Source organism: Lynx canadensis, chromosome C1, assembly GCF_007474595.2.
Source record: "Lynx canadensis isolate LIC74 chromosome C1, mLynCan4.pri.v2, whole genome shotgun sequence".
In the NCBI taxonomy this organism is placed as follows: domain Eukaryota; kingdom Metazoa; phylum Chordata; class Mammalia; order Carnivora; family Felidae; genus Lynx; species Lynx canadensis.
The window spans coordinates 103,433,845-103,461,101 of NC_044310.1; the positions used below are offsets into that span (position 1 = coordinate 103,433,845).

The following is a 27,257-nucleotide window of genomic DNA, read 5'->3' on the forward strand; positions in this document are numbered from 1 at the left end:
ATGAGAAAATTGATAAGGAAATGGGGGGACCATCAGGTACCTCGGGGGGCCCAGTTAGAGGTGGAGTTCTTAGAGTGGCTCCAGCCTGCCACTGTGGAGCCTGCATCCTCGCTACTGGGGCTACGGCCACCAGAAGCCGAGTGTCCATCCCGCGCCTTCCAGCCGGGTCTCCACAGCAGGGCTCATCTCACTGACCAGCAATGTCCCCTGACTTCCAAGCTTACCTTTTACCTACACACAACACCCTTCCCTCCTTGCTTTACCTGGTTAACTCCTACTCACCTTTCCTACTCAGATCAGCACCAGAACCTCCCTAGAAGCCTTTCTTAACTGCTCCTCGGGCCCCTGCCAGCTGGGGCTAGGAATTTCTTCTGTGTACCCAAAGAGGTCGATACACCTCATCACAGAACGTAACACACTGCATTATCATCACTGACTTACTGCCTCTCCCATGGGCGAAAACAACGTGAGGGCAGAACCTTTCCACCTTTATAATGCCCACGACTTAGTAGGTGGCACAATGTATGTTTGTGAAATGAAGACAGGTAAAAAGAACTCGAGTCCCAAACCAACACAATTCTGCAGGGTCACGATGACCCTAGCCTGTGTCATGGCAGATGCTTCTGGCCATGGAAATCAAGCCACAAAATAGGAAATACCCCTTTGGTCTCAACATTACACCTCTCTTCCTTTCAAGAAGTGACCTCAGTATATCATATCTGCAGGAAGGAAACACCCCTAGGTTAAAATACATTAACCCTTGTTTTCTGCCTTCCCCAAACACGACAACCAGAGGTAGTGTGTTAAGGCATTTTATTGAAAAACCAACGCATCCTGTTTGTATACATCGGTCACTCTCCATCTCCAAGTTCAATCACATGTGCTTGAGAGCAGAGTGTGTGGTATTTTTCTGGGCTCAAGGTGTAAGCTGACAGGGTGTTTAAGAACTTGTCCAGTGGACAGAGCTGGTCAGGGCATCCTTTTGGCACCTGCTCCTGGGGAAGAGACAAAACTCAGCGGGGCCACTGAGGACCCTGGCCTGCTGTTTTCAGCTGTGCCCAGAGGTCCGAGGAACTTGACCCAATGGTGTGTGCATGCACACACGTAACAGCCAGGAAGGCCCCACTAGCCGGTCAGCTTCTGGAATAGGCGCACCATGCCCTACTTCAGACGGTCACTCAAGAACTGCTTCTTGAATTGACCGAGGAGACACGGTCACATCATACCCCTGAGCTGGGAGGCGAAAGTCTGCCCTGGGCGGGGGTGGGGTGCTCCAGCGCCTGACCCGGACAGCAGCTGAGGCACCACAGTGCAGACAGCACACTGCCTCCCAAGGACACCAGCATTAATTTTCAACACAGCCTCCCAGTCAGGATGCCACATCCTGGCAGAGACACTCAGGAGGAGGGGGTCCTGTTCCTAGAAGGAGTCTGTAGCAGGCTCATGATAAGGCCCAAATCCCAGCCTGCCACCATATTTCCAGTTCTGCCCTGTCTCTGGGCCACGGCTGTGAGTCACTCTATTGGGTCCAGAGAGCTGATTGTACCAAGGAGACTCCACTGGGCCCAAGAAGGGAGCCTTGGCGGTAAACCAGGTGAGCAGGGTTGGAGGAAGGGTGCCTTGCCACCTTACCTCCCCACGGTAATAGAGCTGCACAAACCACTCCTTAGATTCCCGGTGCTGGTAGAGTTCCATGGTTAGATCAACAGCAAACGGGGGCCATTTGTGATCAAAAATCCCCAGGATGATTAAGAGAGGCATGAGGGTCACATCGTGAGCCGCATAGAGGTACAGCTTTCTGCAAGGAGGAAACAGTTCTCTATAGGCCTTTCCCTCAGGACTCAGAAGACCAGGATGATGTCTGCCTCCTTTGACACTTATCAGTGAGCCTGATGGAAAACTGCTTTGAAGTAGATGCTGGGGGAACCCTGATGCCACTCTCATATTTTCATGAGGAGGGATCCCCACTGGGATAGCTGGCCTTTCCCTTCCTGCCCACCTGCTTGCCCAGCCACCCACTCACTCCTCCCCTGGTGAGTTTTGAAGTAGAAACCGAGCATGGGTCGCTTGGTCCTACCTCTCTTCTCCCCTTGGGACCTGCCTGCCTGTGGCAAATGTCCCTCCTGCTCTCAGCTGTGTGACGAGTGTAGTACAGCATGCTCCTCCTTGTTGGGGAGGCTTGCAGTTCGGGGGAATTAAGTTCATTTCAAAGGAATATTAATAAGCCTGTTTGGCCTTCAATATATTCTCCAAAGGGCTTTAATCAGTAAGAAAGGTGCCATTTTTATCTTTATCTGCCCATCCCCTGTATCTATCTCTTTAAAAAGATCAAGGATTTCATGTGTTGACTTTTTTTTTTTTTTTAGTTTATTTCGAGAGAGAGCGCGCACACATGTGTGAGCAGGGGAGGGGCAGAGGAGGAGAGAGAATCCTAGACAGGCTCTGCTCTGTCAGCATGGAGCCCGTCGTGGGGCTCAAACTCAGGAACTGTGAGATCATGACCTGAGCCAAAACCAAGAGTCGGATGCTCAACAGACTGAGCCACCCAGGCGCCCCTATGTGTTGACTCTTAAACTAGAAGACTAACACTGGACCCTGTAGTATTCTACAGATACAAAGTCAAGGGGGGCAAGGTGGCCAGGGCCAGTGAGAAATGTACTGTCACTGCAGGTGCTGTGAAGGACAGGGAAGGGCACTGGTATGATCTGCTATTATAAATCTGGCCCAAAGTTCCTGAATGTTCCTATGCCACCTCACTGTCCCCTACTGTTCCCACGTTCGTGAGTTTCTAGCTATGTACAATCTCTCTAAAGAAGGCCGCCTACAACAGCGCTTCAACAGCAGTGTGTGCATAAACCCCTGGGGATCTTGTTAAAATGCAGATCCTGATTCAATAGGTCAGTCCAGATCTAGAAGCTCCCCCAGTAGCGGTGAAGCTGTTCACCTGTAGATCACACTCTGCCCAGCAAATGCCCAGGACACGTCACATTCCAAATCTGTGCCCCCAGCCAGGTTCCAGGCACTACAAAGTGGCGACAGAGGTTTAGGCGCTACTCGCCTCGCGGATATCATACCCTTCTATACACTCGGTGAAGGTGTTCGAACTAAACAGTCTATTCAGCAATTGTATCAGCATGATATCATAATTAGCTACTCTTTCACACATGTTCCATTAGTAAAAAAAAAAGGAAAAATAAATTTAGGGTTCTTTCTCACTAACATAAAATTTTCAAACCATGGCAGGACTGCTGCAGCAGGAAGAATGGTAACGATGTTGTGAACGTCTTTGGGACTCCTGGCCTCTTACACAACTGCCTACTGTCACTGACAGCCTGGTTCTTGCCCCCCTAGAACCTGCCCCCCAGCCCCCCAGCCCCCCAGCCCTTGCAGCCAGAGGCCTCTCCTGCCCTCGGCCGCACAAAAGCCAGTCCCTGTGGCAGGTACCTGGTCTTGCCTGGTGCGGTGGCAGGGTCCATGACTTTCCGCAGGTTGCTCTCCAGGATGTGGAGGAATGGGCCAACTGCCATCTGAAGGCTCTCCCTGCGGCAAGTAAACAACGCTGAAGCTGCCGGCACACGGGGCTGCGGGCGGGTCTGCCACCAGGACCTCATGAGCCCAATCAGACGGCAGAGGAGAGAGTAACCTGCAGGATGGTGGGGGTGGGAGGGGGCGCGTGGAGCCACCTCTGGCGTGAGGGTTCTCTGTGCACAGAGACTTCCAACAACAAAAGCGCCAGAATGTGGATCTGGTAAGAACACAACTGGAACGGGAGTGGTAACCAGGGTACGTCAGGAAGAACCAGGCCCTCAGGGAGAAAAGAACAAGCTGGGAAGGGCAGGGCATAGTGATTTCCAGGAATTCCAGAAGGCCCTTAGAAAAGGGATAGGAAGAACAGCATCCCAAGCTAGGCTTCCCAGATGCCAGTCCTCCTCCTTTGGAGTGTAGACCACAAGGACGTGTCAGATGTATCTGATACAACACAAAGTTCAGCGGTGGTGCCCGCAGGGTTGGCACGGTGGCCACGCCACTTTCCCCCTCGGGCTTGTGCCTTATGATCACAGGGTGGCTGCTGCGGCTCAAAGCCTGTCTCCCAGTGGTAAACGAAGCAGGAAGCTGAGCAGGAAGCTGTGCAGGAAGCGGCACAAAGGCTTGGTCGTGGTGCCTCTCACTTTTTATCGAAGAGGACAAAACCTCTTCCAGAAATTCCCAGAGCCCAATCTGGACAAAAGGGAACGAGGTCATCATGATTGGCTTGAAGCAATCCTTTCATGGTGACTGGGTAAATACATGACCACCCTTACGATGTGTATAATGTGTAAATAAACGGGAATGTTGAAGTAATGGATGGGGAGTAGGCAACCAATACCGTATGCAACATCTACTTTCCAGAAGAAGGTACACAGGCCAAGCCAAGTTGGCTGGCACTGTGAGGCCATCCAATTTGTCCTTGAAGAAACATCAGTTTTATGAAACCAGGGCTAACTGAAATGCAAAGAAGAATCAAGGCTTATTTAAAATGCTTTACACTGGGAGAAAACAAACTACGGCCATTGGCCAAATCCGCTCCACCTGCCTGTTCTATAAATAAAGTTTAACTTGGAATATAGCCATACCCACTTGTCTGCGTATCATCTATGGCTGTGTTCATGCTACATGGGCAGAAATGAGTGGCTGCAACAGATAATGCATGGGCCATAAAGTCTAAAATATTTACTAAGTGTGTGTGGGGGGGAAGCACGGGGGGACAGTGAGTGATAAGTTAGGTCTGGTGGGGCCACTTCAGGAACAGATGAGGGAAGGCGGCAAGTCACAGTGAGTGGAGGCAAGCTGGCTGGCACAGCTGGAGTCTTCTGGAGGCCCCGAGCCAGTACACAAGCGGACACACTCAATCTGAGCGGGAGAAAAGCAGCCAGGGGTCCTTACCCTTATACAACAGACCCTGCAAATTCCTGAAACGTTAGCTGGATTTTGCTCACACTTATCTTCCCCAGGACTGATCCTCTCTTTCCCATCTCCTTCTCTACCAAGTTACCTATTCTGAGTGCAAACAAAGGTGTTTTGTTTTGTTTTGTTTTATTTTTTAACTTGGTTAAGAGAGAAACTCTCCATCCTGGTAGGCAAGAAACAGGCCTTCTAAAAACAGAGCCCTAAGTATAGGCAACACAGAAAACACAGGACTGATAATCAGAAGAGCCGGCCTAAGTCCTGGCAGCTAGCTGAGCCTAGGTGAGGCTCGCACCTACTTCATCTATTAAGCCAGGACTTGGACCCTGACAGGGAAATGACACCTACCTCATAGCGAGAACAGAAAAATGGCTTGTAAGTTGTAAACTAATGAACAAAGTCAGCAATCATTATTCTTCCGTCAGCTCTCCCCACCCAAACCCTTTGAAACTTAAAGTAAATGGGGAAAAAGTCAGTGATTAAGAGAAACTCAGTCGAGAGGTGACTCCTGGTTCTGCCTAACAGTGAACAGAAGCACCAGCTCACCAGTCCCAGCTCCAGAAGTATAAGGTCGCAGGGCCGAACCCACTCAACAGGCCAGCAGAACAGGGTGATTCCCACCTCAGCACATGTAGAGACATGCGCTGGCAGGTGTGAACAGGCCTGGTGAACCCTTTTCCCCACATACAGGGAGGCCTGACCGAGCGTGACTTAGTGACGGTGGCTGAAGGCTTCTCACCTGTCTTCCCTCTGCATAACGTACAAGGCCGTGTCCACAGCTCTCTGCTCAATCATCTGTGCAAATCTCCTCAGTGTGGGGCAGCTCGGGAGGCTGTGCACCTGGAAGGGCCACAGGGACAGTTTCACAAAGAAATGCTTCTCGTTCGCTGAGCTCGGCAACTGACCAGCTTCCACAAAGCCTTCAGGGGCCTGTCTTCTACCTGGGAGGGCCTCAGCAGCCCCCAAAGCTACACCCCCAAGGCCCTTCTAAAGCAATTCCTAGAGATCTGGAGGCCCGGGGTGGGGGGGGGCGGGGAGGAAGCTGTTTTTCCTCCCTTTCTGATGGTTTCCCGTCTACTCCAAAATGAAAAACATTTGTATTTTTTTTTCAACTATAAAAATACATAAATAAAACACAGAGCAAGGAATTCGTACATTTCCACATGGCTTTTATTTTCCCAAAATGGATTTCTAAAAAGTATGCCATGTAAACACTTTTATATAAACTCTCACCTTATAACCTGACATCTATATTACCCATAAGCACAGGGCATTTCTGCCTTCAGGGCACACTGTCATCCAGACAAGAGAAGGAAGGGGGACCCAGGCTACACTGCACCGTTGGGTGTCTGCCTTTTGAATCTAGAGAAGGCTTTCCCATTGGGTGGTCTTCAGTATCCATTAGATAAAGAAAGAATCTATGGCTCAATACATTTGGGAAAAACAGATTTAAAGACTGATCAGCTTTCTTTACTTCTCAGATTCTTTAATATGCTGCTGTGTGTAGAGACTCTCCACAAGGTGATATAACGGAGATTCCAAAACAGTCAGACAGCAATCCCTCCCTACCCATCACCCACCCTGCCCCTGCTGGCCCGGGATGTACACATTCACATCATAGGTATTCTGGGGAATGTGCCTCAAGAAACTCTGATCTAGAATTAAATGACCATGTGCCTAACCAAGTGAGTCCTCCCCCCTACGTGGGCCCTATCCCTCCGCTCCCACATCCACCCCACCTGCACATCCTCCCACAGCTGCCTCCATAAAGGGAGACCTCTGCCTCCACCTTCACCTCCACCCCACAACCCTCTGCCCACACCCCTCCCCTCCACCCACACCCCTAGGCCACACCCCTCCGCCCAAGTCTAACTCAGGAGCCAGTAGGTCCAGCTGCCTATCCCCAGCCCCCCAACCCCCAGGGCCAGAGAAGGACAGTCACCCAACCTGCTCAGCAGCCACATTGTCAAAGAGGCTGAGGAAGTCTACTCCGTCATTATTGGCAATGCCCATCCCTTCCTTCACCTTTTGCAAATCCTCGGAGATTCCTGGCTGCAAACAGGCAGCCTGCCTCCGGCCTCTGCCAAAAAATAAAAAGGAAACCCTTATATTGTATAGTAATTAACAGTTTACAAAGTGTATCTCATTCATCATTTGGGATCTCATTTAATCTTCAATAATAAGACGTTGGGGTTAGCTGGGTTTAGTCCCATCTTACACGAGTCAACTAAGGTTCTATGAATTCAAATGACTTATAAAATAAGTTAACAGGTACCAGAGCTAGAATAATAGCCTGGATTTCCAAATTCCACTCTAGCATTTTCTTCTATTATACCCAAAATGATACAACCATGGCCCTGCGGTCTGCTTGAAAACAATATTCTCTGTCTTCTGTGGAACACATACTACATAGTCTTTGTGCAGCGCAGAAATATCTGAATGCTGAAAAGCGCCCTGAGCCCAAACTGAGCCATTCTACAGGGCAGCAAGCTGGTAAGAGTAGGGAAATCTGGGTCTTCTGCTTGCCCATGTGGATTTGCAGTTTTATGACCTGTTTCATCGCCTTCTACCTAACCTGACAGTTTCGTCGGCCCCCTCGGAGAGTCCACGATGGCCGAGAGGACAATAGTTTGTAAAGGCAAACCCAGCTCGGGCTGTTGGTACCGTCTCTCTGGCCCGGCAGGTGGCCTCCTGCAGGCTTGCTGTACCTTCCCTAGAGGCCTCCCGCTGTGAGCAAGACCTTCATTTCCCGGACAGCATGGCAGGCCTGAGTGCAAAGCAATCCTTCCCACCACTCACCCACCAACACAGTAAACCTGGGCAGGCCCTCAGGTCAGGCAGAGTCCTGCAAGCAGAAGTGCCACGAGGCTGGCTGTCCACCCACCCCCCCCACCTCTCCCTAACCCCCGCCCCCCCCCCCCCCCCGCCATTGAGCAAGAAGCCAGGGCGGTTACCGCGTTCTCTCCTGCAGGCTCCAGCAGTTCTGGTAGTTGGGGTACAAGACTTCAGAGCTTGCTTCATCAGTGTGGATGACGATGGGTCCTGGAAGGAAGGTGAGAGCACAGGCAGGAAGAGGCTTCAGCTTGTCCCTCCCAGCATCCCCACCCCCTCCTTCTCTTGTCTGCTTTAGGAGACAGATCATCAAGGTCACTGTTTCAGGACAGTAACTGCCTTGAACATGCCCTGGCCTTGCCAACAGCAGCTCTTCTATGGGCTGAGAAATGGAGAAAGCAAGGAGCAGCCTTGTTCTGTCTGGCACAACCCCTCCTATTGGGCCACATATGACTAGAGCAGGTACAGACCTGGATCAGACTTGGGCATTCTAACAAAGAATGAGCTGTCCCGGACTCCATCAGAACTAGGTGACTTTCTTGCCTCTTAAAGTCCAATCCTATAGACCAATATAGTGACTCAGCACATGACAATCTAAGGAAAGCCACCACAAGGCCACAAATCCTGTCAGACCCCACAGCCTTGCCTAAAAGGAAAGCCAGGTTTCCAGATGAACTGCCAAGAACCACACGTTAGACCACAAATAATGTTTCTTATTATACAGTTGACCCTTGAACAACCCGGAGGTTAAGGTCACCAATCCCCCAATGCAGTCAAAGATCCATGTATAATTTTTGATTCCCCCAAAACTTAACTACTGATAGCCTACTGTTGACTGGAAGCCTTACCAATAACATAAATAGTTGACTAACCCATCTTTTATATGTTATATGTATTACATACTGTATTCTTACAACCAACTGTATACTTACAACCAAGTAAGCTAGAGAAAAGAAAATGTTATTAAGAATAAGAGAAAATATACTTTTATAGTTCTGTACTGTACTTACCAAAAAATAATTTATGTGTAAGTGGACCCATGCAGTTCAAACCCATGTTCAAAGGTCAACTGTATACCTCGCAGGAGCCCGCTACTACTCAGAGCTCACAAGTACCTTTATCCCCTCCCATCAATACGCAGAGAAGGTGCTCTAACACCTTCCAAGGCTTCGCTCTGTGCCAGAGATGGCAAGGGCCTGTGGCAGCTTCCTTTGCTACACAACTCAAGACCAACCTTCTCTAAATGGCAAAGAGACAGCTGCTGTCAGCAGCTCTCCGGAATTCACTCCGATCAATACAGGGTGATTAGGTGAATCTAAGCCCCAAAGAGCTATTATTCCCAAACAAAAATGTGACAGTCAAAATTCTAGTAGCATATGGTAACTTTACTAGAATATCAAAATTCAGACACACTTTGTCGGGCAAATGATCAGAGGCCCTCTCCAGACAGATGTGTCCTCTGAGCGGCAGAGTGTAAAGATGAAGAGTATTGGATTCTGAAGCCAGACTGCCATACTTTGAATCCCTGTTCCACCATTTACCAGCTGTGTGTTCCTGGGAAAGTCATTTAGCCTCTCTGTGCCCCAATTCTCTTATCTGTAAATTGGGGATACTATTGCCTACGGCCCCGGATTATTACAAGAACTAAACAAGTTAGTAGATACAAAGCTACTAAAAAAGCTTTGGGACATGGTCAAATTGGAGTCCCAGGGCGTGTGGGTCCAGTGGCTCGTGGTGACACCACTTCCCTCCCTGTTGGGAATATGGGGCAGTCTCAGTCCGAAACCTGCCTGTAGGTCAGCCTGCTTTCAAGAAACAGCTTTCCTACTTTTGGTGTTTCAGAGGAAAGGGTATTTATTTGCCTCTTAGAAGCTGGGCAAGTGAAGAGCTCTCAGAAGGCCAGGCACTGTGGACTCTTCCAAAGCTCAGGGGCTCCTAAGGGGCAGCCCCTCTGTTTGCTCTATGTTACTCAGACACACCCTGCTTGTGCTCAGCAGCCAATTTCAGCCGGAATTAGCAGCCGTATCCAACCCCGACTAGGGTAAGGCTGGCCTCCTCTGGCCTGCAGGTTTCTATTCTTTTACATAGTTGTTGTTTGTTTGTTTGTTTGTTTGTTTTAATAAGCCTGATGGCAATTTTATATCTATTTGAGACACTACAAAAGAAGCTAAGCAAGAACCTTTGCCTTATAGCACCATTTTAGTATTTCAATATTGGTGAGGTCGTGAGGATATGAAACTCAGACTGGCAATTACATGTAAATTTCAGTCAAGTATAAATGGCAAAATGAAGGTCCCTCTGACAGTCAAAGGCCCTCAATACATAAGATCCATGAGGGAAAATAACACATGTGGTCCTTGGTGGTGAAAAGGCTGGGCACCACTAGCTGCAATCACTCACCGGTTGAACATGTTAAAACCCAAACTCAATAGACTTTCTCAGTGAGGAAAGGCTGAACAGAATACTGTTAATACCATCTCAGTCATGCTGTGGGTTAACACCAAGACCAAGCCAATGGCAGCAGGCTTGGGTCTCGGCTAAGTGTTCCTCCTGCCCTCCCTCCTTTTCAGCGGTGTCTTACCTAAGCAAAAAGCCCCAGTATTATTCACAAGACCTGGCTGGGGATGCCTTAAGCAGCCTGTGTAGAAGCTTAAGAGGAGAAGTCAGGGACCAGAGGCACATCAGAGTGGCTGACACATCACCGTGGAGGTGGAGGTCAGGCCGGCAAGGCCAGCAGGAGGCCAGACAAGCGAGGGCCCACCAGAGTAGGCACGCCATGGAAGCCACGTGTGCAGGAGAAGAGAAACCGAAGGAACAGGCACTAAGAAAGAGAGGCGGGAGGGCTTTGGAAGGAAGAAGAAAAAGCTCCTCAGGGACAGGGCAGACTTCTAGACTCCAAACTCAAACCTTCTTTCTGACTTTGGAAAAGCCCAGCCAGCAAACATCGGGTAGACTCCAGATTCCGATATATATTAGTGGAACGAACACTGGAAAAAAACAAAAAGGTAGAGACACTCAAAAAAGGAAGATTTGATTCTATAAACTGTCTTATCCTACAGAGCAACTGGGAGGCTTTAAGATCACATGAGGGGGGCTATGGGACTGGGAGGAATCCTTTCTCTGCAGGATGGGTGCCCCAAGGGACCCAAAAGCCAATGAACGTGATCTCCACTGACCACATGTTCACAGGATGCTGTTATATAAGGGGAACTGCCCCAAACTACCTTGGGTGAGAATGGGCACCATCCTGGGGGGTCAGTACAGGTTTCCTCATGTGTAAGATCTTAAAATGGAAGCCACGTCCCTTTTACGAGTGACTCACAAGACCTCCAGTGGATTGAAGGTTGGTGAAAGAAAGGGGATGTTCTCCACATAGCTCTTCCTCAGCCTCTGTCCTAGGGCAAACATCTGCTGCATGCCCACATTAGTCAGCTGTCCAGCAAACATGCCTCCCTGGTGCAGGGCAGAAAGAGAAGCATGAAAATACCTCCCCGTCTGCTAAACTCAGCCCAGAGAAAACCATGGAAACTTTACAGGGGGCTTCCCAGGGCAGGGAGGCAATGCTCACCTTGAGTACGGTCTTACGGTACTGAGAGTCGAAAGGAGAATGTGGTTTCAGGCCACCAGCTAGATTGGTGACAGTGTAATCTAACTGAGTTTGGGGTGGGACCTCTAATAGCTGGAGATTCCACTCTGCCTGTTATGACCACAAAAAAAAAACAACACATTGTTTAGAAGGTTCTTGAAACTTATAGCATTAATATCCAGCAGCACCTGAAAGACATAGCTGCGATCACAGACACTAGACTCATAACCTTCCCATGGGAAGGAAAGAAAGAAGCTTTAACTCTAGCTCCAATTAAAGGAAGAAAAGACAGTAATTTATTATTCCGGGTACCCTCAGCCCAAGCCCTGTTACTGCTCCACTAGCACTGGCTATTAAGACGCTGCTCTGGCAATAAGCCCAGACTGCAGTAAAGGGGAGAAGTCACCAGAAGGCCTGGCATGCAAATACTTGGTGAATGAATGAATGAACAAATGAATGAATGAAAATAATATGACCTCAGTGAGCAGACACTTGTAAGATTTTTCCAGGAATCAACCTCCAGGTTTCTATGCCTCCCCTGCCCTTAAGGGCTTTACCTAATGTCCCTTTGCCTTCCTTTCATCGAGTTTCTCAAACAAGGGGCTGCCCCTTCTTCACCTCTTCACCATCTTCCTTTTCTCCTTGCAGTCTGGCTCCTGCTCCGCTCTACTGTCACGGTTTCAAAACATCCCCAGTAGCCACAGGTCTCAGAGCTCCAACTGCCCATGAAACTCTTACACTCGCTGAGTCAGATGTGATGACTCCAATTTTAAAAACAAAAATCTTTTCTTCTTCCCATATGCCAGCTCCTCTCCCGAACACATTACGTCGCTCGCAATGATGCCACAGGTCTCCTAGGCCCCAAAACTCAAACCTCTGACTCTCCCCCACTACTCCACCAGCCGCACTAAACTCTATGGATCACTGGCTAGGAAAAAAGTCATTCCCAGAGGTCCTCCTTTTATCTGGTAAGAGTGTAAAACCTTACTACCTCAGGCAAAAGCGTGTGACTGACTCCCTTCCCTCCACCCCCACAATCCATACATAGATACAATTCCCTGCCCCCCATTAATCTTGCTAAGCCACTTTCATCATGTCAATAGTTGTTTCCTAATGTTTCAAGAGATAGGCACCTGGCATTCCAGGACTCCTACACCTCGGCCGAGCCCCTGTCCCCTGCTATAGTGTCACTGTGCCTCTCTCCTCCCGTCCCCAGATCAGACCATGCCCACTGCTTCCTCTGCATCTTCTTTCAACTTGCTTCCTGTGCTCGGAGGGACTCCTGCCCATCCAGCTTCTCTTCAAGGTCCAATGATAGCTCAAGTCTTACTTCCCTTCAGTGACTACTCTAGCTCTTAGTGCTTGTCTTCTTAAAAGTACGAGGACGGTGCTGTAGAAAACAACGTTGTGTGGCTAGAGCGTAAGTGTAGAGGGCTGGGAAGAAATGGTGAAGAGAGAGCGGGAGACCTGTAGCACTTAAAATCACAAGATCATTTAACTCAATTTCCCACTATGCGATTTCCCATTCCTTTTAAAACTAACATTTGAAAACTTACTATGTCTTGTAGCACTGTATCTATCTTGGCCCCTCCCAGAAATAGCCCAGGGGAGCACCACTGGGCGGGGGGGGGGGGGACCCCAGGTTCCATTCACACAAAGGAAACCCTCCATCTTTCAAAGGACATTGTCTCAGTCCCACCTGCAGCCAGTCCTCCAGACCTGGGCCTCTTCCCCCACTGGAGCTGCAGCAACTGACATCAGAAGACTGGGTGTTCAGAGCACAGACCTTCTTCTTACCGTCCTGTAACTATGGCTCCTTCTTCCAAAGTTTTGATCCTGTAACTTGCCTGCATAAAACCCTTCCGGGGCTCACAGCTGCATGATGGCCCCCGCCTCTCCTTCTCTCTCTTCACCATTTCTTCCCTGCCCTCCACACTTACTCTCTAGCCACACAACGTTGTTTTCTACAGCACCGTCCTCGAACTTCCTAGCTTTTCAACCTCATGTTCCTTCTACCTGGAATTTTCTTTTCCCTTTCATCTGAAAAGATTTCTGCTTATTCCGCAAGACAGCTTAAACGTTCCCAGGAGCTGTGACAATGGCCCCATGGTCTCAAAGTAGCCTCGGTGGCTCTTTTTGGTGGCCTTTACCAAACCGTATTAGAAGAGCTCCCTTACTAGTCTATCCTGCTCAGTAGTCCTGCTCGGAGAAGAGAGATTGGGTCATCGATTTACCCTTGCATTTTGGAAGCCCAGCAAAGGGCCCGTACACAGATGATCTGCCATACCTTGTGGAAGAAACCAAGACTGAGATAGCATGATCCTGCCTTTTCTAGGTTTTCGGGTTAGCAGAGATAGCAAGCTAGAATGGAAATGACGGCAGCACCAAAAACAGAAACTGTGTGCCACAAGAAACCAGATGAGGGTCACAGTAGTTCAAAGGAGAGACAGACCTCTTCTGGCTGGGGATTCAGGAAAAGTTTCATGAAGGGATGGCCTTTGAAGTGAAGACGATTTAGAAAAGCAAAGACCTGGACTTGAGAGTAAAAGGTGGGTAAGGAGAGACTGGTATTCAGAATTCCAAGAATAGGAAGAAGCTTGAGCGAAGCAGAGATGGCAAGAATGCCATGTAGGAAAGAAGTGGTTTGATTTGCTTCAACCTGGGACCAGTTTTGAAACTTTTTTTTTTTTAAATAACAGCCCAGTTTGTTGTTGTTAAGTTTATTTATCTATTTTGAGACAGAAAGAGAGAGAGTGAGGGAAGGGCAGAGAGAGAGAGAGAGAGAGAGAGAGAGAGAGAGAGAGATGGACAGAGAATCCCAAGCAGGCTCCACACTGTCTGTGCAGGGCCCGATGCAGAACTCAAACTCCCAAAATGCGAGATCATGACCTGAGTCGAAATCAAGAGTCAGATGGTCAGCTCACTGGGCCACCCATGCGCCCCACAAAATTTTTAATTAGCAAATACCAAGTAGAGTTTAACTTTAGATTTCCACATACAAAGGCAAAAACTGGAGTTCCTCTAGTTGAAGCAGGAGTGGGAACACAGAGCCCTAGCCCCTCAGACCCTCTGAGGCCACAGGCTCCAGGGAATAGCTTGACAACCAGCAGCATAGATCATAACTAGAATGGGAAGTCTAGATGCAGAAGCCAACTAGAGGAGGGCCTAAGGCCCCATCTAAGGCAGTAGGAATAGAAGGGGTGGATGCAAGAGATTCGAGTCAAACCTGGCAAGTGAGTGGATAAAAGCTTTATGTGGGGGCTATGTTGGTAGGTAAATAAGGAAGGTTGAAGAAAGAAATTACGTTGGTTTTGAGCCTGGGTGCCTAAGGCGACAAGGGTAATAGAGGTCCTCCTCGACTAAAACTAAGGCCAACGCAGAACAGACAAACTGAGTTCGGTTTTAAGTTTGAGGTACCTTCTTTGCGTTCCCAGGGCTCCCAGCATAGGAATCTCTTTTCTTTCTCCTTTAGCACATCTTAAAATTCTTTTACAGCCGAGACTGAATTATCCATCCTGGTAAGGCCATTGTCTAGCACAGGCTCCGATACCAAGTCCACAGGGTCTATTCAGCCTCACTTAAGAAATCTCCTCTTATTAGCGACATTCACCAACAGAGGATCTTTGGTGTTTCCCAAGAGATGACTCCTGGCAGTCCAGTTCATGCCAAATCTACAATGCACGTTTTCAAATTTTTAAGACTACACGATACACTAGTTCCGTACATGGTGTCTAACCGCCCCCCCCCCCCAACACACACTCTCATTCTTGTTCCTGCTCTTCAGCTTCCGAGTTCATGGCAAAGACTAACTTTAAAATCTTACTTATTTATGCCCCATTTTTAAGAACTAACTTAAAGGAGAGGATAACAAGAGCTAAAACAGAGTAAGACAACCCATTCAAAGTAGGCAAGAAAGACAAAAGCAAACAAGTATGGGGACAAAAACTGGATACGGAAATAAAGTTTCTCAAAAAGGTACACTCTAAAGACCCACGGATTTCACTGTAGGTGGGCCAAAGATTCAGCGCTAAGCTTTCTGGCTTTTATGAAGGGAGAAACTCGATCAGCTAGACAAGCTTAAAGATAAAAGCAAGCCAACTGTTCAGGAGAAGCACACCACTTCTAATGTGAACAGACAAATTCCTCCCAAGGGTCCTCATAAAGAGGATAGAGTAATATAATGAACATCTTTTCACTAGTCACAGCAACGAGTTCTGTGGGATTGTTTCTCATAGTTTTCTCAACACAGAATGATGGCATCTCACCAAAGCACATTTCTGTGAAGACAGTACTATACCGGGATTGATATGCTACATTCCAGAGGTAAAAGACAAAATCTACATAAAAGTAAACAAAACCCTTCCAGGTGTGGATTTTAGAATAAAGCGGTGGTTTGAAACCTTGGCTGCACACTGGCATCACAAAAAAATAAAACAAAACAAAACAAAACAGCCCCATCCTGAGCTCATCACATCTGGATCTCCTGGGATGGGGCCTCAACTTTGTTAATGCTATCCAGTCCAGATAATTCTAAAGCTCCACCAGAGAAAACGTTGCCATGTCTGGATGCTCTGGGCCAGTTAAATCAGAATCTCCAGAAGGGACACCCAGGCATCAATATTTTTGATAGCTCCCCATCGGAGTGTCCAAAGTCTTTCCAAGAACAAACAGTCATGAACACTGCTCCAGAGGAATGAATGGGACTATTGGCACATCCTTCATGCCACGCTTCCTGAATAGTGAGTGCTTCTCTTAGCTGAGCTCTGGGTAAGTATTGAGTAACAATTAGACTAACAGTACGCCTTCCAGCTGGCCTACATTACCAAATAAATAGGAACCCAAATGCCTTAATCAACAGTGGAACTGAGATAAGCTAGATTTTACTTTATAAAAACTGGAGGAACCTGCCTGAGTTGGAGGCCATCTTGCCTAGAGGTGAACTAAGGGAAATCTGAAAGCAGGGCCACACTTATCTTGTGAATATGTACTTGAGTCGAATCTCATGATCAGAAAAAAATAGCCAACCAAGTTCCAGAGCTTATATTCCCAAGCACAGCTAAAGGAAGACAAATTAAGTCAACAGCCATTCAAGCCAAATGAAAACAACTCAATAACACACCTCGTTTTAAACAATGCTGCTCTCTGAAGATTTCTGAGATAACTGAATGAAGTGACTTGTCTCTTGTATTCATCCATTAACCAGTCACAAGCCTGGAAACATCTACCAAAGGCAATTTTCGTTTTAGAATTGCTACCAGGTGGTCCCTTCTGACTACAGTTAGTAACAGAACCAGGAAGATTAGAAAATCCCAATAACAACCGTTATCAAACTGGACCTTGAAAAGAAAACCTGAGAGAAATCATCCAGAAACAAGTTACAGGGAGCCAAAGACACAAGCTCACAGCCTAAATGGAAAGAGGTTTGGTCCCACCCCTGGCATTTGTGCTAATCGAAGATGTTTAATGCATTGGCCTGATGTCTGGAGAATGTGAGCAGGCAGGAGGTGACGTGCCTTCCCTAACTGCAAAGGGAGGCCATGGACTCAGATGCTTCTTACTTTGTGGCTACACAGACAGAAGAGAATGAAGCTGGCATTCTACCTGAGCTACAAACTGCGCCTTCCAACAGAATGGCAGAAAGTAGCCATCACACCCCCGCTAGCTCAGGAAGAAGTAAGTCCTAAAAGAATCTAAATCTTTCTCAGGCCTTAAGGGAGTATATATCCTGTATATATTAGGCCCAAGCCTAGACACTCAGACTTTAATTCTCTGCTACCACCGATAGCTTTGTCTTTAACGTGATGAGTCTTCTATCCCTATGTTACTTTCCAGCCTTTCTGTAACAAGAATAAACGAAGAAGGGGGAAGTGCACATGAGATGGGCGATGTGCAAAAGTCACAAGGAAGATTTAGTAAAAATAAAAAAAAGGGAGAGTAAGGGATTGAAAAAGCATCAAAAAGAAAGGAAGGAACGGTGGGGGTGGGGGTGGGCGGGGGAGGAGGGAAGATGAGAAAAAAGAAATTCCAATACCAGATGGAAAGTGGTACAGCCATTCAGAAAGGCTAACTAGAAATCTGGTAGCAGAATTAAGTGCCTGCCAAAATTTGTTTATTCATGTGGGAGGTGCTTTAAAGGTTTGAGTTCATGTGTGGCCAGCTTTAAAAACCAGATTTTCAGTTGGACACTGTGAGGACACAACCCTAAGGGTTTCTGGAAAGCAACGATGATCATGAAGAGAATGCCAAATATGAGGTTTAGACATCTATTGAACTTGCTCCAACATCAGCCTGGAGGACCAATTAATGCAAAAGCACTCCACAGGTAAGTGTGACAGCTGGGGGCCTGAGGATTTCAGGCTGCCTCTTTATCTTCGCTGGGAAGCCAGTTCTTCAATTACAGGCCTGCTTGCACCAAAGGCCAGAGACCTCAACTGCCTCTCTCCAAAAATCAAATCCAGGAAGGTTAATCATTAAAAAAAAACAAAAAAACAAAAACAAAAAACACCTAGGGGCTCCTGGGTGGGTCAGCCAATTGAGCTCAGGCTCTTGATATTGGCTCAGGTCATGGTCTCCCAATTTGTGAGTTGCAGCCTCCTGTGGGGCTCTGCGGCTGACAGTGCGGAGCCTGCTTGGGATGCTCTCTCCCTTTCTCCCTCTCCTGCTTACTCTCTCTCTCTCTCAAAATAAATAAACAAACATTTAAAAAAAATAAATAAATAGAAACTCTTTGTGCTTTAGTCATAATTACCCTGGCCAAACCTGGTAGATTTTAAGACATTATAAACACAGGACTAGCCAATTAAAAATGTTTTCCTACCTCAAATCCCTTCCACAATAGTTTTAGAAACCCAAAATAGAAAATAAGACCCAAGATACAGCACTTATTTAAAAAAAAAAAAAAAAAAAAAAAAAAAAAAAAAAAAGCCTTCAAGGATCTCAAACGATCTCCAGCAAACTGAAAGCCGCTGTGATACCTGTTTCCAAAGATGTTGACCTCTGCTACCCGCTGTAATCCCAGTTATGGGGGTTCCTGCAACTCTTGACAACCTTCAAACAGTCACACAGAAATGCACTACACTTTCACTCTCAAGTTCACCCAAGTATCTGTTAGAAATGCAGCATCTCAGGCTCTACCCCACACACCTGCTGGATTCGAATCTTCATTTGAACAAGATCCCTAGGCGATTTCTAAGCCCTCCAAGCAGCGCAGTGCTACCAACTGTGCTACACCACTGCCATCAATCAGGGGTTACAACTAGAAGTCCCCGGGGTGCCCAACATCCGGAGGGTACGAGGAGGATGGGCGGCTAGCAGTGCCAGGCCAGCCCCTCTGCTCAAGGTACTGCAGTTTTCCTCTGGTCTGGATCCAGCCGGAATCCCGCTCGATGAGGGTAAAACTCCCAAGGTGTGTGTTTCGGGGCCAGGCGCCCGGTCCGCCTGCGGTCGACCGCCCCGGTCCTTGCCCCACCAGTCCCGGCCCCGGCCGACCTCTCACCTGCTCCCGCGGGAGCGGCTTGAGAGGACTCCGCGCCCCGTGTCGGAACACGACCTGCACCATTTTCAACTCCAGCAGACTCCGGTCGACGGGACGCTGGCCAGGCGCCCCCGGGGTCTCGGCCCGGGCCACCCGCCGCTGGTGGACGCAATACGCCAGCGAAGTCAAGACGCCCACCGGGGCCCACACGCGCACGCTGAAGACACGGGTGATCATGTGGACGCCCCTGCGGGGTGAGGCTGCACGGGGCGAATACAAACTTTCCGCCCGCTCCCCGGCTCAGCGGCCGCTCCCAGATTCCCGGGAACCCGCGGGGGCGCACATCCAGCCCCCAGCCAAGCTGCGGCGACCGCGGCGACTCGCGGCCCTGGTGGGGGGAACCCCAAGTGGGAGCGTGGCGGGAGAATCGGAGGTGGGAGCAGCGAAGACTCCCCGGGAGTTTTAACTCGGGTAGGGGTTGGCCGCTCCCGCAACAGACACCGCAGGGCCGGGGGGGGGAGGTCGGCTCCTTATCTTTCGCCCTCTAGGAAACCTTAAACTTGTAATCCCAGTTTGGCCTCCGGGGCTCCGAAGGGACGGGAACCAGCCCTGAGATCCTCGGCGGCTGAGACTCCACGAACACAGGGGACCAGATTCCACTTTTCGGTCAGCAAGCTCGCACACTACTACTGCAACCACCCAGGGACCAATCCCAAGTGGATCCGCGCCGAGGAGCACGGGAAAACGAGTCCCGCGGTGACGCCTCTTTGGAGGCTCTGAGTTGTGAGAACTACAACTCCCACAAGGCTGCGCGCGGCGGGCTCAGAGCTGGGAGGTAATTTCTTGCCCCAGACTTTGCATCTCGCTCCCCAGCAGCTGAGGGTCCAAGTCTCCGGGACTGGGTGGTCAATGTAGTTGGTAGGAATGAATCCGCGACTTTGCCTGGCCGATAAGGTAGGAAAAGAGAAGACTGGGGTAGAACTGGGTGATAGAGGGGAGTAATTTTGAGTCTAAGGTGTGTAGGACACTTCCGTCCTGGAAGCTGGGGTCTGTGAGGCTAAAAGCCCAGACACCAATTTACTGAGTGATCACCCCTTGCGAAGGATGGCACTAGGCGTTTTATATTTAATCTTCACTTACCAAGATTAAAGATTAAACGGCCCTTTCTGAATTCAAAGAGGCCCAAGTTGTCGCATACACGTAGAACTTTAAGCTCACTTATATCCATAATATTTCTTGTGGAAAAATCCAGGGCCTGCCTGTGAGTGTCCCAGTGACTAAACACCTTAATTTACAAAGGACAGTGTGACCTGTAAGCACCTGTTGGTCTGGTTTCTCTTGCATATGGGACTGCCTCAAGCCTGGGTTCTAAATCTTGACAACAGAACATAATGGAACCAGCTGTGTCTGAAGGCAAAGGTCAAGTTGAGAGGAGAGACCTGTGTGAGAAGACTCTGAATATAGGCCATCTAACCAGTTCCTAAATCCTTCTGATTTTTAGTCCTGGATCAAACTGGGCCAAATCTGAAGACAACATACTTACGGAGTATGACTTCTGACCTGGATCTAAGCTTGTTCAGCAAGCTGCAAGGTTATGAATACCCTACTATGGGGGAAGGGTGATTTTGGAACGGGCTCATTGTCACAGTTTTCCCCCTGGCCTCACCCCTGCCTGGTTGGACTCTCTTCAAAGTCTTATTGTGCATCCTGATGTGAGTACAAACTGAAAGCTGTTTTTCTATAGGCCCCAGGAGTGCCAGACAACACTGCTTTGGAAACTATAATCCCCGTAGTTAGAGATATCTGTTCTCCACAGCGTGGCAAAACATGGTACAACTTTTGTGCGGAAGGACCCTGATAATTTGAACAGCTTCGGCAGCTTCAGTACATCAGGGTAAGCTTTAAGATGATGTAACGTTGGCATCTGGGAACCAGTACCTTCGGCCACAATGGACAGGCCACCCTAGCCCACACCCTCCACTCTGGCAGCCTCAGCACAAGTTTGTCAAACATCAGGAGCAGCACCTTCGACCTATTTAAGCAAGAGCAGCGGGACACACACATTGGCCGGGACACACATGTGTGGTTGGGGTGACTGCGCTGGGGATATCTTAGCAGTGGATCTCCGCAGGAAGCCAGAGCAGGTTAGGTTGGAAAATGACAGATTCTGTGTGGTGGCTGAGAGCACTGTTTGTCAGCACATATACGACAGCTCTTGGGGAGTCCTATAAATATTGAGTACGTGATGCATGGTGGTGCTGATACTGCTGGTAAGTGCCATTTGTTTGTTTGTTTATAATTTTTTTTTTTTTAAGTGAGCTGCGGTTTAAAGGAAAGGCTAGACATCGTGAAGTCATGCCCTAGGGTCTGGGGATGGCCCCGGGGGGAGAGGGGAGGAGGTGGACGAACTGAACTGCTGTTGTTGTGACCCCAGTTTTACCATCAGGCAGGGATGGCTTGGGAAACCCACCAAATTGTGTGCAGACAGTGGCATTTAACATGATGCCCAAATTGGTTTTAATCATGAGATTAGATAAGAAATAACCACATTCACTTGTTTTATGTGCAATGGTGAGCACAGAGCCTGGTTCATAGTAAGTACTCCAAAAATACCTGCCGAGTGAAATTATAGGATCTATCACAGGGATGCTGTTGAGAACATTGTCCATTTCATCGCATTTTGCTCCCTATATAAATCTCCTCCTGAGAAATTTCTTTTAGAGTAACGTGTTAGCCTTAGAACGAGGATTACAAACTATGAAGATTACTTTTCCTTCATTTTTACTGGGTTGACAGGAAGCTTGGAGCCTACTTTTAAATTAACTACAGCAAATATTTGGTCAGTATAACTGTGGCCTTTTCTTCCAGGGTATCACCCTGGATGGGAAGGGAGCAAGATTGGGGAAAGGCTGTTCCGAGTGTGAAACATTTAGGAGGGAGTTAACAGGAGAGAGAGGGAGGAAGGAGTCAAGGATCACTGGTAAATTCCTGACTTGGGCAGCTCCACGAGAATGCCTTTTTACCTGGAAGGGGGTTGAGCGGAAGTTGCCAAGGTAATTTTGAATATATCTGATGTGAGGTACCTGTGAGGCATCAAAGTAGAAATGCCTTCTAGATAATTGGTTGTGTGGGTCTGGAGCTCAGATGGGAATGTATACATGAGGTTCTTCTGCACCTAGTTATTAGCTGAAACAATAGGCTTGGGTAAGATTCATGGGGCGAGTGGATAGAGTGAGGCAAGCAAAAAAAAGGGGGCTAGGACAGGACTCTAGGAGCCCGCCGTTTAAGGGAAGGGCAGAGGGAGAGAAGCCTGAGAAGGAAAGTGGGAAGGAGCAGCACAGAGATAGGAAGAAGAGAGTGAGATATCAAGGAAGCCAAGGTTCCAAGAAGGGAATGGACGACAGTGTCAAATAGAACTGAAAGGTCCGATAACGTGCAGACTGAGTGTCCACTGGATTTAACGACAAAGGAATTTGGGGTCATTTTAGTGAGAGAAGTTGCAGGAAAATAGCGGGGTGGGAATTAAACAGAAGTGGGCAGCAAGTGGGCAATAAGTGTAGACATCTTGAAGAAGTTTAGCCGAGAAGAAGAGGTGAATGAGTACAGTCGCTGGAGGTGTTTGGTTCATGAAGTTAAGGGAGAATCGTCTTGAAGATGGGAGATGTTTGCACAGTTGACCCTTGAACAACACAGGTGTGAGCAGGGCGTGTACACTTACACATGGATGTTTTTTCAGTAATTACAGTACATACTGTAAGTGTGTTTTCCCTCCCTTATGATTTTTTTAATGTTTATTTATTTTGAGAGAGACAAAAGTGCATGCATGTGGGGGAGGGGCAGAGAGAGAGGGAGACAAAGGATCCCAAGTGGGCTCAGAGCTTACAGCAGAGAGCCCCATATGGGGCTCCAACTCACGAACTGTGAGATCATGACCTGAGCTGAAGTCGCATGCTTAACCAACTGAGCCACCCAGGCGCCCCTCTCCTGTATGTTTTTCTTAATAACATTTTCTTTTTACTAGTTTGCTTGATTGTAAGCCTACGGTACCTAATACACATAACGTACAAACTACGTGTTAACTGACTGCTTGTGTTACCAGTAACACTCCTGGTCGACAGTAGGCTGTTAGTAGTTAACTGTTTGGGGAGTCAAAAGTTATAGGTGGACTTTTGACTTCGGGCGCCGGGAGGGAGAGGTCAGCACTTCTAACCCCGTGTTGTCTGAGGGTCAATTGTACATATGTTTAAATGTTGATAAAAAGAAGGCTGTGGATACGGAGAGGTTAAAAATATAAGAGACTGGATAGTAGATCGAGTGGAGCGCTTAGGAGGGTAGGAAAAGGGGACAAATGAACTCAGATGTCATAATTAGCCTCAGAAGGAGAAAGTACATATTTTCCATGTTGACAGGAGGAAAAGTAGAAAGGGTAGGTGTGTGTGAATGGAGTTATGTTTCTTTTTTTTTTTTTAATGTTTATTTATTTTTGAGAGAGAAAGAGAGACAGAGCCTGAGCAGGGGAGGGGCAAACAGAGAGAGAGAGACACAGAGCTCATAGCTCCAGGCTCCGCGCTGTCAGCACAGAGCCCAACACGGGGCTCGAACTCACGAACCGTGAGATCATGACCTGAGCCAAAGTCAGACGCTTAACTGACTGAACCACTCAGGCACCCCATGAATGGAGTTACATTTATAATATGGGAATTAGAGGGTTTTTTTTTTCCTTTAATGGTTTCTTTTTTCTGCAAAATCAGTATGTGTATGGGAAGGGAGCCAGGCTTGATGCTTTTGAAGATTTGAGGATCATGGGAAAGTGAAATATTCACAGTACACACAAGTGAGGGTAGTGCACCATTGCCTGGTGCATTGGAATCACCTGGAGGGTTTGTCAAAGTGCAGGTTCCAGGGCACCATTGAGTCTTACAGATCAGGGTGGGGTCCAGGACTCTGCAATTTTAGTAATTTTAGTTTTAGACAAGTACCCCCAGGTGATTCTGATATAGGAGCTCTTCAGATCACACTTTCAGAACTACTGATAGTCTAGGACGGCGTTATTTTAGTACAGGGGGATTTTTTATAAAAATGGGAGAAAATTGCCAGTAGAGAGGAAGCAAGAAAAAAGGAATCATTGATAGGACAAAGCCCTTAAGGAGGTGGGAGAAGGTATGATAAAGAAAGGAGGAAGGATCCACCTTGGACAGGAGAAGTCCCACCTCTCCAATTAAGATCAGCCATCCACAGGAGGGTTATGTCTTTCATTAAGGGTCACCTCTTCCAGCAAGATAGGGAAGAAGGAGGTAAAGACACACATTGAGGCAGGTAAGATTGATAGTTTCACCTCCAACAAATTATTTCCCCCAGTGATGGGTTTTCTCTTTTCCCCAATAAGTTTGGAAAAGAGAAAACCCATCAATAGTAATAATAATAAAAATAATAATGTTACTTATGTATTATCATATTAATTATAAAGATATAAGTACATAATTATAATTGGATTGCTGGGTAGTTTGAATTAGAGCCCTTGCCCGTGTAACATCTGGACCTATAATATGAGCCCCAGATAGATACTGCTAAACTTATGCTGGGGAAGGGGTTAGTAATTTGTGTGCTATATCGCGTGTGTGGTATCCCTCCAACATGTGAGATTAAAACGTTGGTTTTCCTTCAGAACTTCTCACCAGTAAGTCTCTCTCTCCCTGTTATCACCTCAGTGATTGATGGCTTCCTCGATTATTTTCTTGAATATCATTTAGCACTTGTTGGGTCACAAGTGGCAGAAAACTTGATTCAAGCTGGGTTAACAGGAGGAAAGAAAAGAGAGGAATTGATTAGCCCACGTTATGGAAAACTTCAGAACTGCCTCAGGCTTAGCTGGCTAGAAGCACTGATAACATTGGTTTCTAATGAAAAGAAATGGGCAGAAGCCCTGAATGGATGTTTTTCCAAAGAGGACATACAGATGGTTTCTGGCTTCTTTTGCGGCCTCCAGCTTCATTTCTCTCTCTCTGTTGCTTTGAGCCTCAAACTGTGTAACTTCAAACTGTCTGGCGACTGCTAGGCTGCCCCTGGTTTGCACCGTGGCCGTCGCTCTTCCCCATTCAGCTTAGCTGGAAACAATGAGCTTTTTTTCCCTTCATGCAAACAGAGATCCTGGGCCTCAGAATCACTTGCCAGATTCGGGACACATGCTTAATTTCTGAACAAATCATTTCTGACCATCCCTGGAGTTGATGGGGAAGTAAGTGAAACCCACCCAAAGCAAACGAGCAGAGGGGTGAAAGCAGCTCTTCAAAGGAGACTCAGAGAACTGTTCTCAGCAGCAAAGGGACAATGGATGATGAGGGGACACAGCAGATGTCTTCCACACCTTTCTGCCGTCTTTCGTCCTGTTATTAATCAACCCCCTGTGCGCCTTGTCAGGGGCTCACGGCGAAGTTGCTCATCTTTCAGCAGAGGGACGTGGGCTTAATCCTCTCCTGCAGCTCTTAGAACTCCAATTAGGTATGTCTACCTCTGCCTCTGTACCTCCGTCATTTCCTTGTGTAAACACTTGTATTGGCTCCCCTTTGCCCACAGGATGATTCTTGGTATCAGCGTTCAGTGGCCCACCAGTCTGGTATTCCGTGCTGCTTTATACCTGGAATACTGGTATTTCTGTTGGTGTCATACTGTTAATTTAGGAGTTTAAAAAAAAAATCTCAATTATTTATGTCTTGACATACCACAGACATGCTTCATTAAGACTTGGACTATATAGCCCCGCGTCGGGCTCTGGGCTGATGGCCCAGAGCCTGGAGCCTGTTTCCGATTCTGTGTCTCCCTCTCTCTCTGCCCCTCCCCCGTTCATGCTCTGTCTCGCTCTGTCCCAAAAATAAATAAAAAACGTTGAAAAAAAAATTAAAAAAAAAAAAGACTTGGACTATATAGATGGGGCACCTGGGTGGCTCAGTCGGTTGAGCGTCCGACTTTGGCTCAGGTCGTGATCTCATAGTTTGTGGGTTCAAGCCCCGCATCAGGCTTGGTGCTGACCGCTTGCCCAGAGCCTGGAGCCTGCTTCAGATTCTGTGTCTCCATCTCTCTCTGCCCCTCCCCTGCTCATGCTTTGTCTCACTCTGTTTCTCAAAAACAAATAAATGTAAAAAAAAATTTTTTAAAGACTTTGACTATAGGTGAGCTTGTTGAGAAAGCTGTCTTCTATACTTCCATAAACTTCAAGCAAAAGAAGAAAATAGCAACCACCAAAGGAAAGCTTCTAATGCAGAAATGATTCTTATCTATTACAAAGACTTTCCAGCAAATGGAATATGAACAGACACTATTGGCATTAATATGGTATCTGCATTAACATCTCTACTTAGGTAAGATAAAATAGGAAGATGAAAACAAATGAGAAATACTTTTTTGGAAGATACACACACACACATGCATATATACATATACATATGTGTGTGTGTATATATGTATATATATATATATATGGCTTGTAGCTTGTAACCAATAAAAAAATTGTTAGGGGTGCCTGGGTGGCTCAGTTGGTTGAGTGCCCGACTTTGGCTCAGATCATGATCTCAGGGTTCGAGGGTTCAAGCCCCACATCAGGCTCTGTGCTGACAGAGCCTGGAGCCTGCTTCAGATTCTGTGTCTCCCTCTCTCTGCCCCTCCCATGCTCATGCTCTGTCTCTCTGTCTCTCTCTTTCTCTCTCAAAAATAAACATTAAAAAAATTTTTAATAAAAAAATTGTTGTTTCTGCAGAGAAGCAAAATATTGCCCCCCTCCAAATTTCCTCAAAGTTATCTCCCAAGAGATAGGATTGTTTGAAGATCATAGGCTACAGAAAAATATTTGAGAACAGCTTACAATTATCTCCTTATTATTCCCTTAACCAGTGTAGATTCAGAAAGAAACTTTCAGCAACTGGAAAGTTTTTCATAACTCAATGATGACATCATTGAAAGACCAAGATCACTTTTTAAAAAAGATCATAATTTTATTTCATTTTGTTGTTGTCAATTTCATTTTTAACTCTCAATTAAACTTTATGTAGTGCTTAAGCAACATTTTATCTTTATATTAGAGCATATTTAATATATATTCAGTATATTTACATTTTACTTACGATTATCAATTTTTGTATTTGTAATGTATTAAATACTTTGTTTTACTGATCTCAAGTACTTAAAATACATTATGTGAAATAAATACCAAATACACTGACATTTTACTTTAGTATTTAAGTGACTCTTTAGCTTGGCACTGGAGGCCCTTCCAGTCAGCTCCCTGTCCATATTTACAGCCTCCCTCACGCTGTCCCTACTCCTGGGATAGATGTATTTATCTATGTCTCCTTTGCCAAATAAAACTTGGATCTGGCTACCTCCATAATTTTGCTGGAGGCTCCTTTTCCTGTTTCTCTGCCTGTAATA

The 27,257-nt window shown here is 47.2% G+C and overlaps 1 protein-coding gene and 1 long non-coding RNA gene across 2 annotated transcripts in view; one reads left to right on the top strand and one right to left on the bottom strand.

Annotated features, from left to right (window-relative positions):
• Positions 1–796: 796 nt before the first annotated feature.
• Positions 797–19,564, bottom strand: ACP6 (acid phosphatase 6, lysophosphatidic). Its single transcript, XM_030326027.1, has 11 exons — positions 19,390–19,564; positions 18,858–19,096; positions 11,345–11,473; positions 11,099–11,229; positions 10,684–10,763; positions 7,899–7,986; positions 6,892–7,024; positions 5,684–5,784; positions 3,445–3,540; positions 1,633–1,798; positions 797–995 (listed from the first exon to the last, which is right to left on the bottom strand). The coding sequence occupies exons 2-11, from the start codon at positions 19,071–19,073 to the stop codon at positions 852–854; spliced, it is 1,284 nt and encodes a 427-aa protein (XP_030181887.1). The 5' UTR covers positions 19,074–19,096; positions 19,390–19,564; the 3' UTR covers positions 797–851.
• An 80-nt stretch (positions 19,565–19,644) lies between these two features.
• Positions 19,645–27,257, top strand: part of LOC115521068 — a 50,127-nt gene continuing 42,514 nt past the window's right edge. Inside the window, exon 1 of the long non-coding RNA XR_003970947.1 lies at positions 19,645–21,106. This is a non-coding gene — a long non-coding RNA (uncharacterized LOC115521068). The remainder of the gene's footprint in view (positions 21,107–27,257) is intronic.

Bases quoted from the DNA above. Each gene is read 5' to 3' on its own strand.
- ACP6 (XM_030326027.1), bottom strand. From the start codon at position 19,073: ATGATCACCCGTGTCTTCAGCGTGCGCGTGTGGGCCCCGGTGGGCGTC. The intron at 10,764-11,098 runs GTGAGTCACTCG...GTTTTTTTCCAG, and splicing joins TTCAATCCACTGGAGGTCTT to TGTTCGTTCCACTAATATAT. The intron at 1,799-3,444 runs GTACCTGCCACA...TCCTCCTTGCAG, and splicing joins ACCGCACCAGGCAAGACCAG to AAAGCTGTACCTCTATGCGG.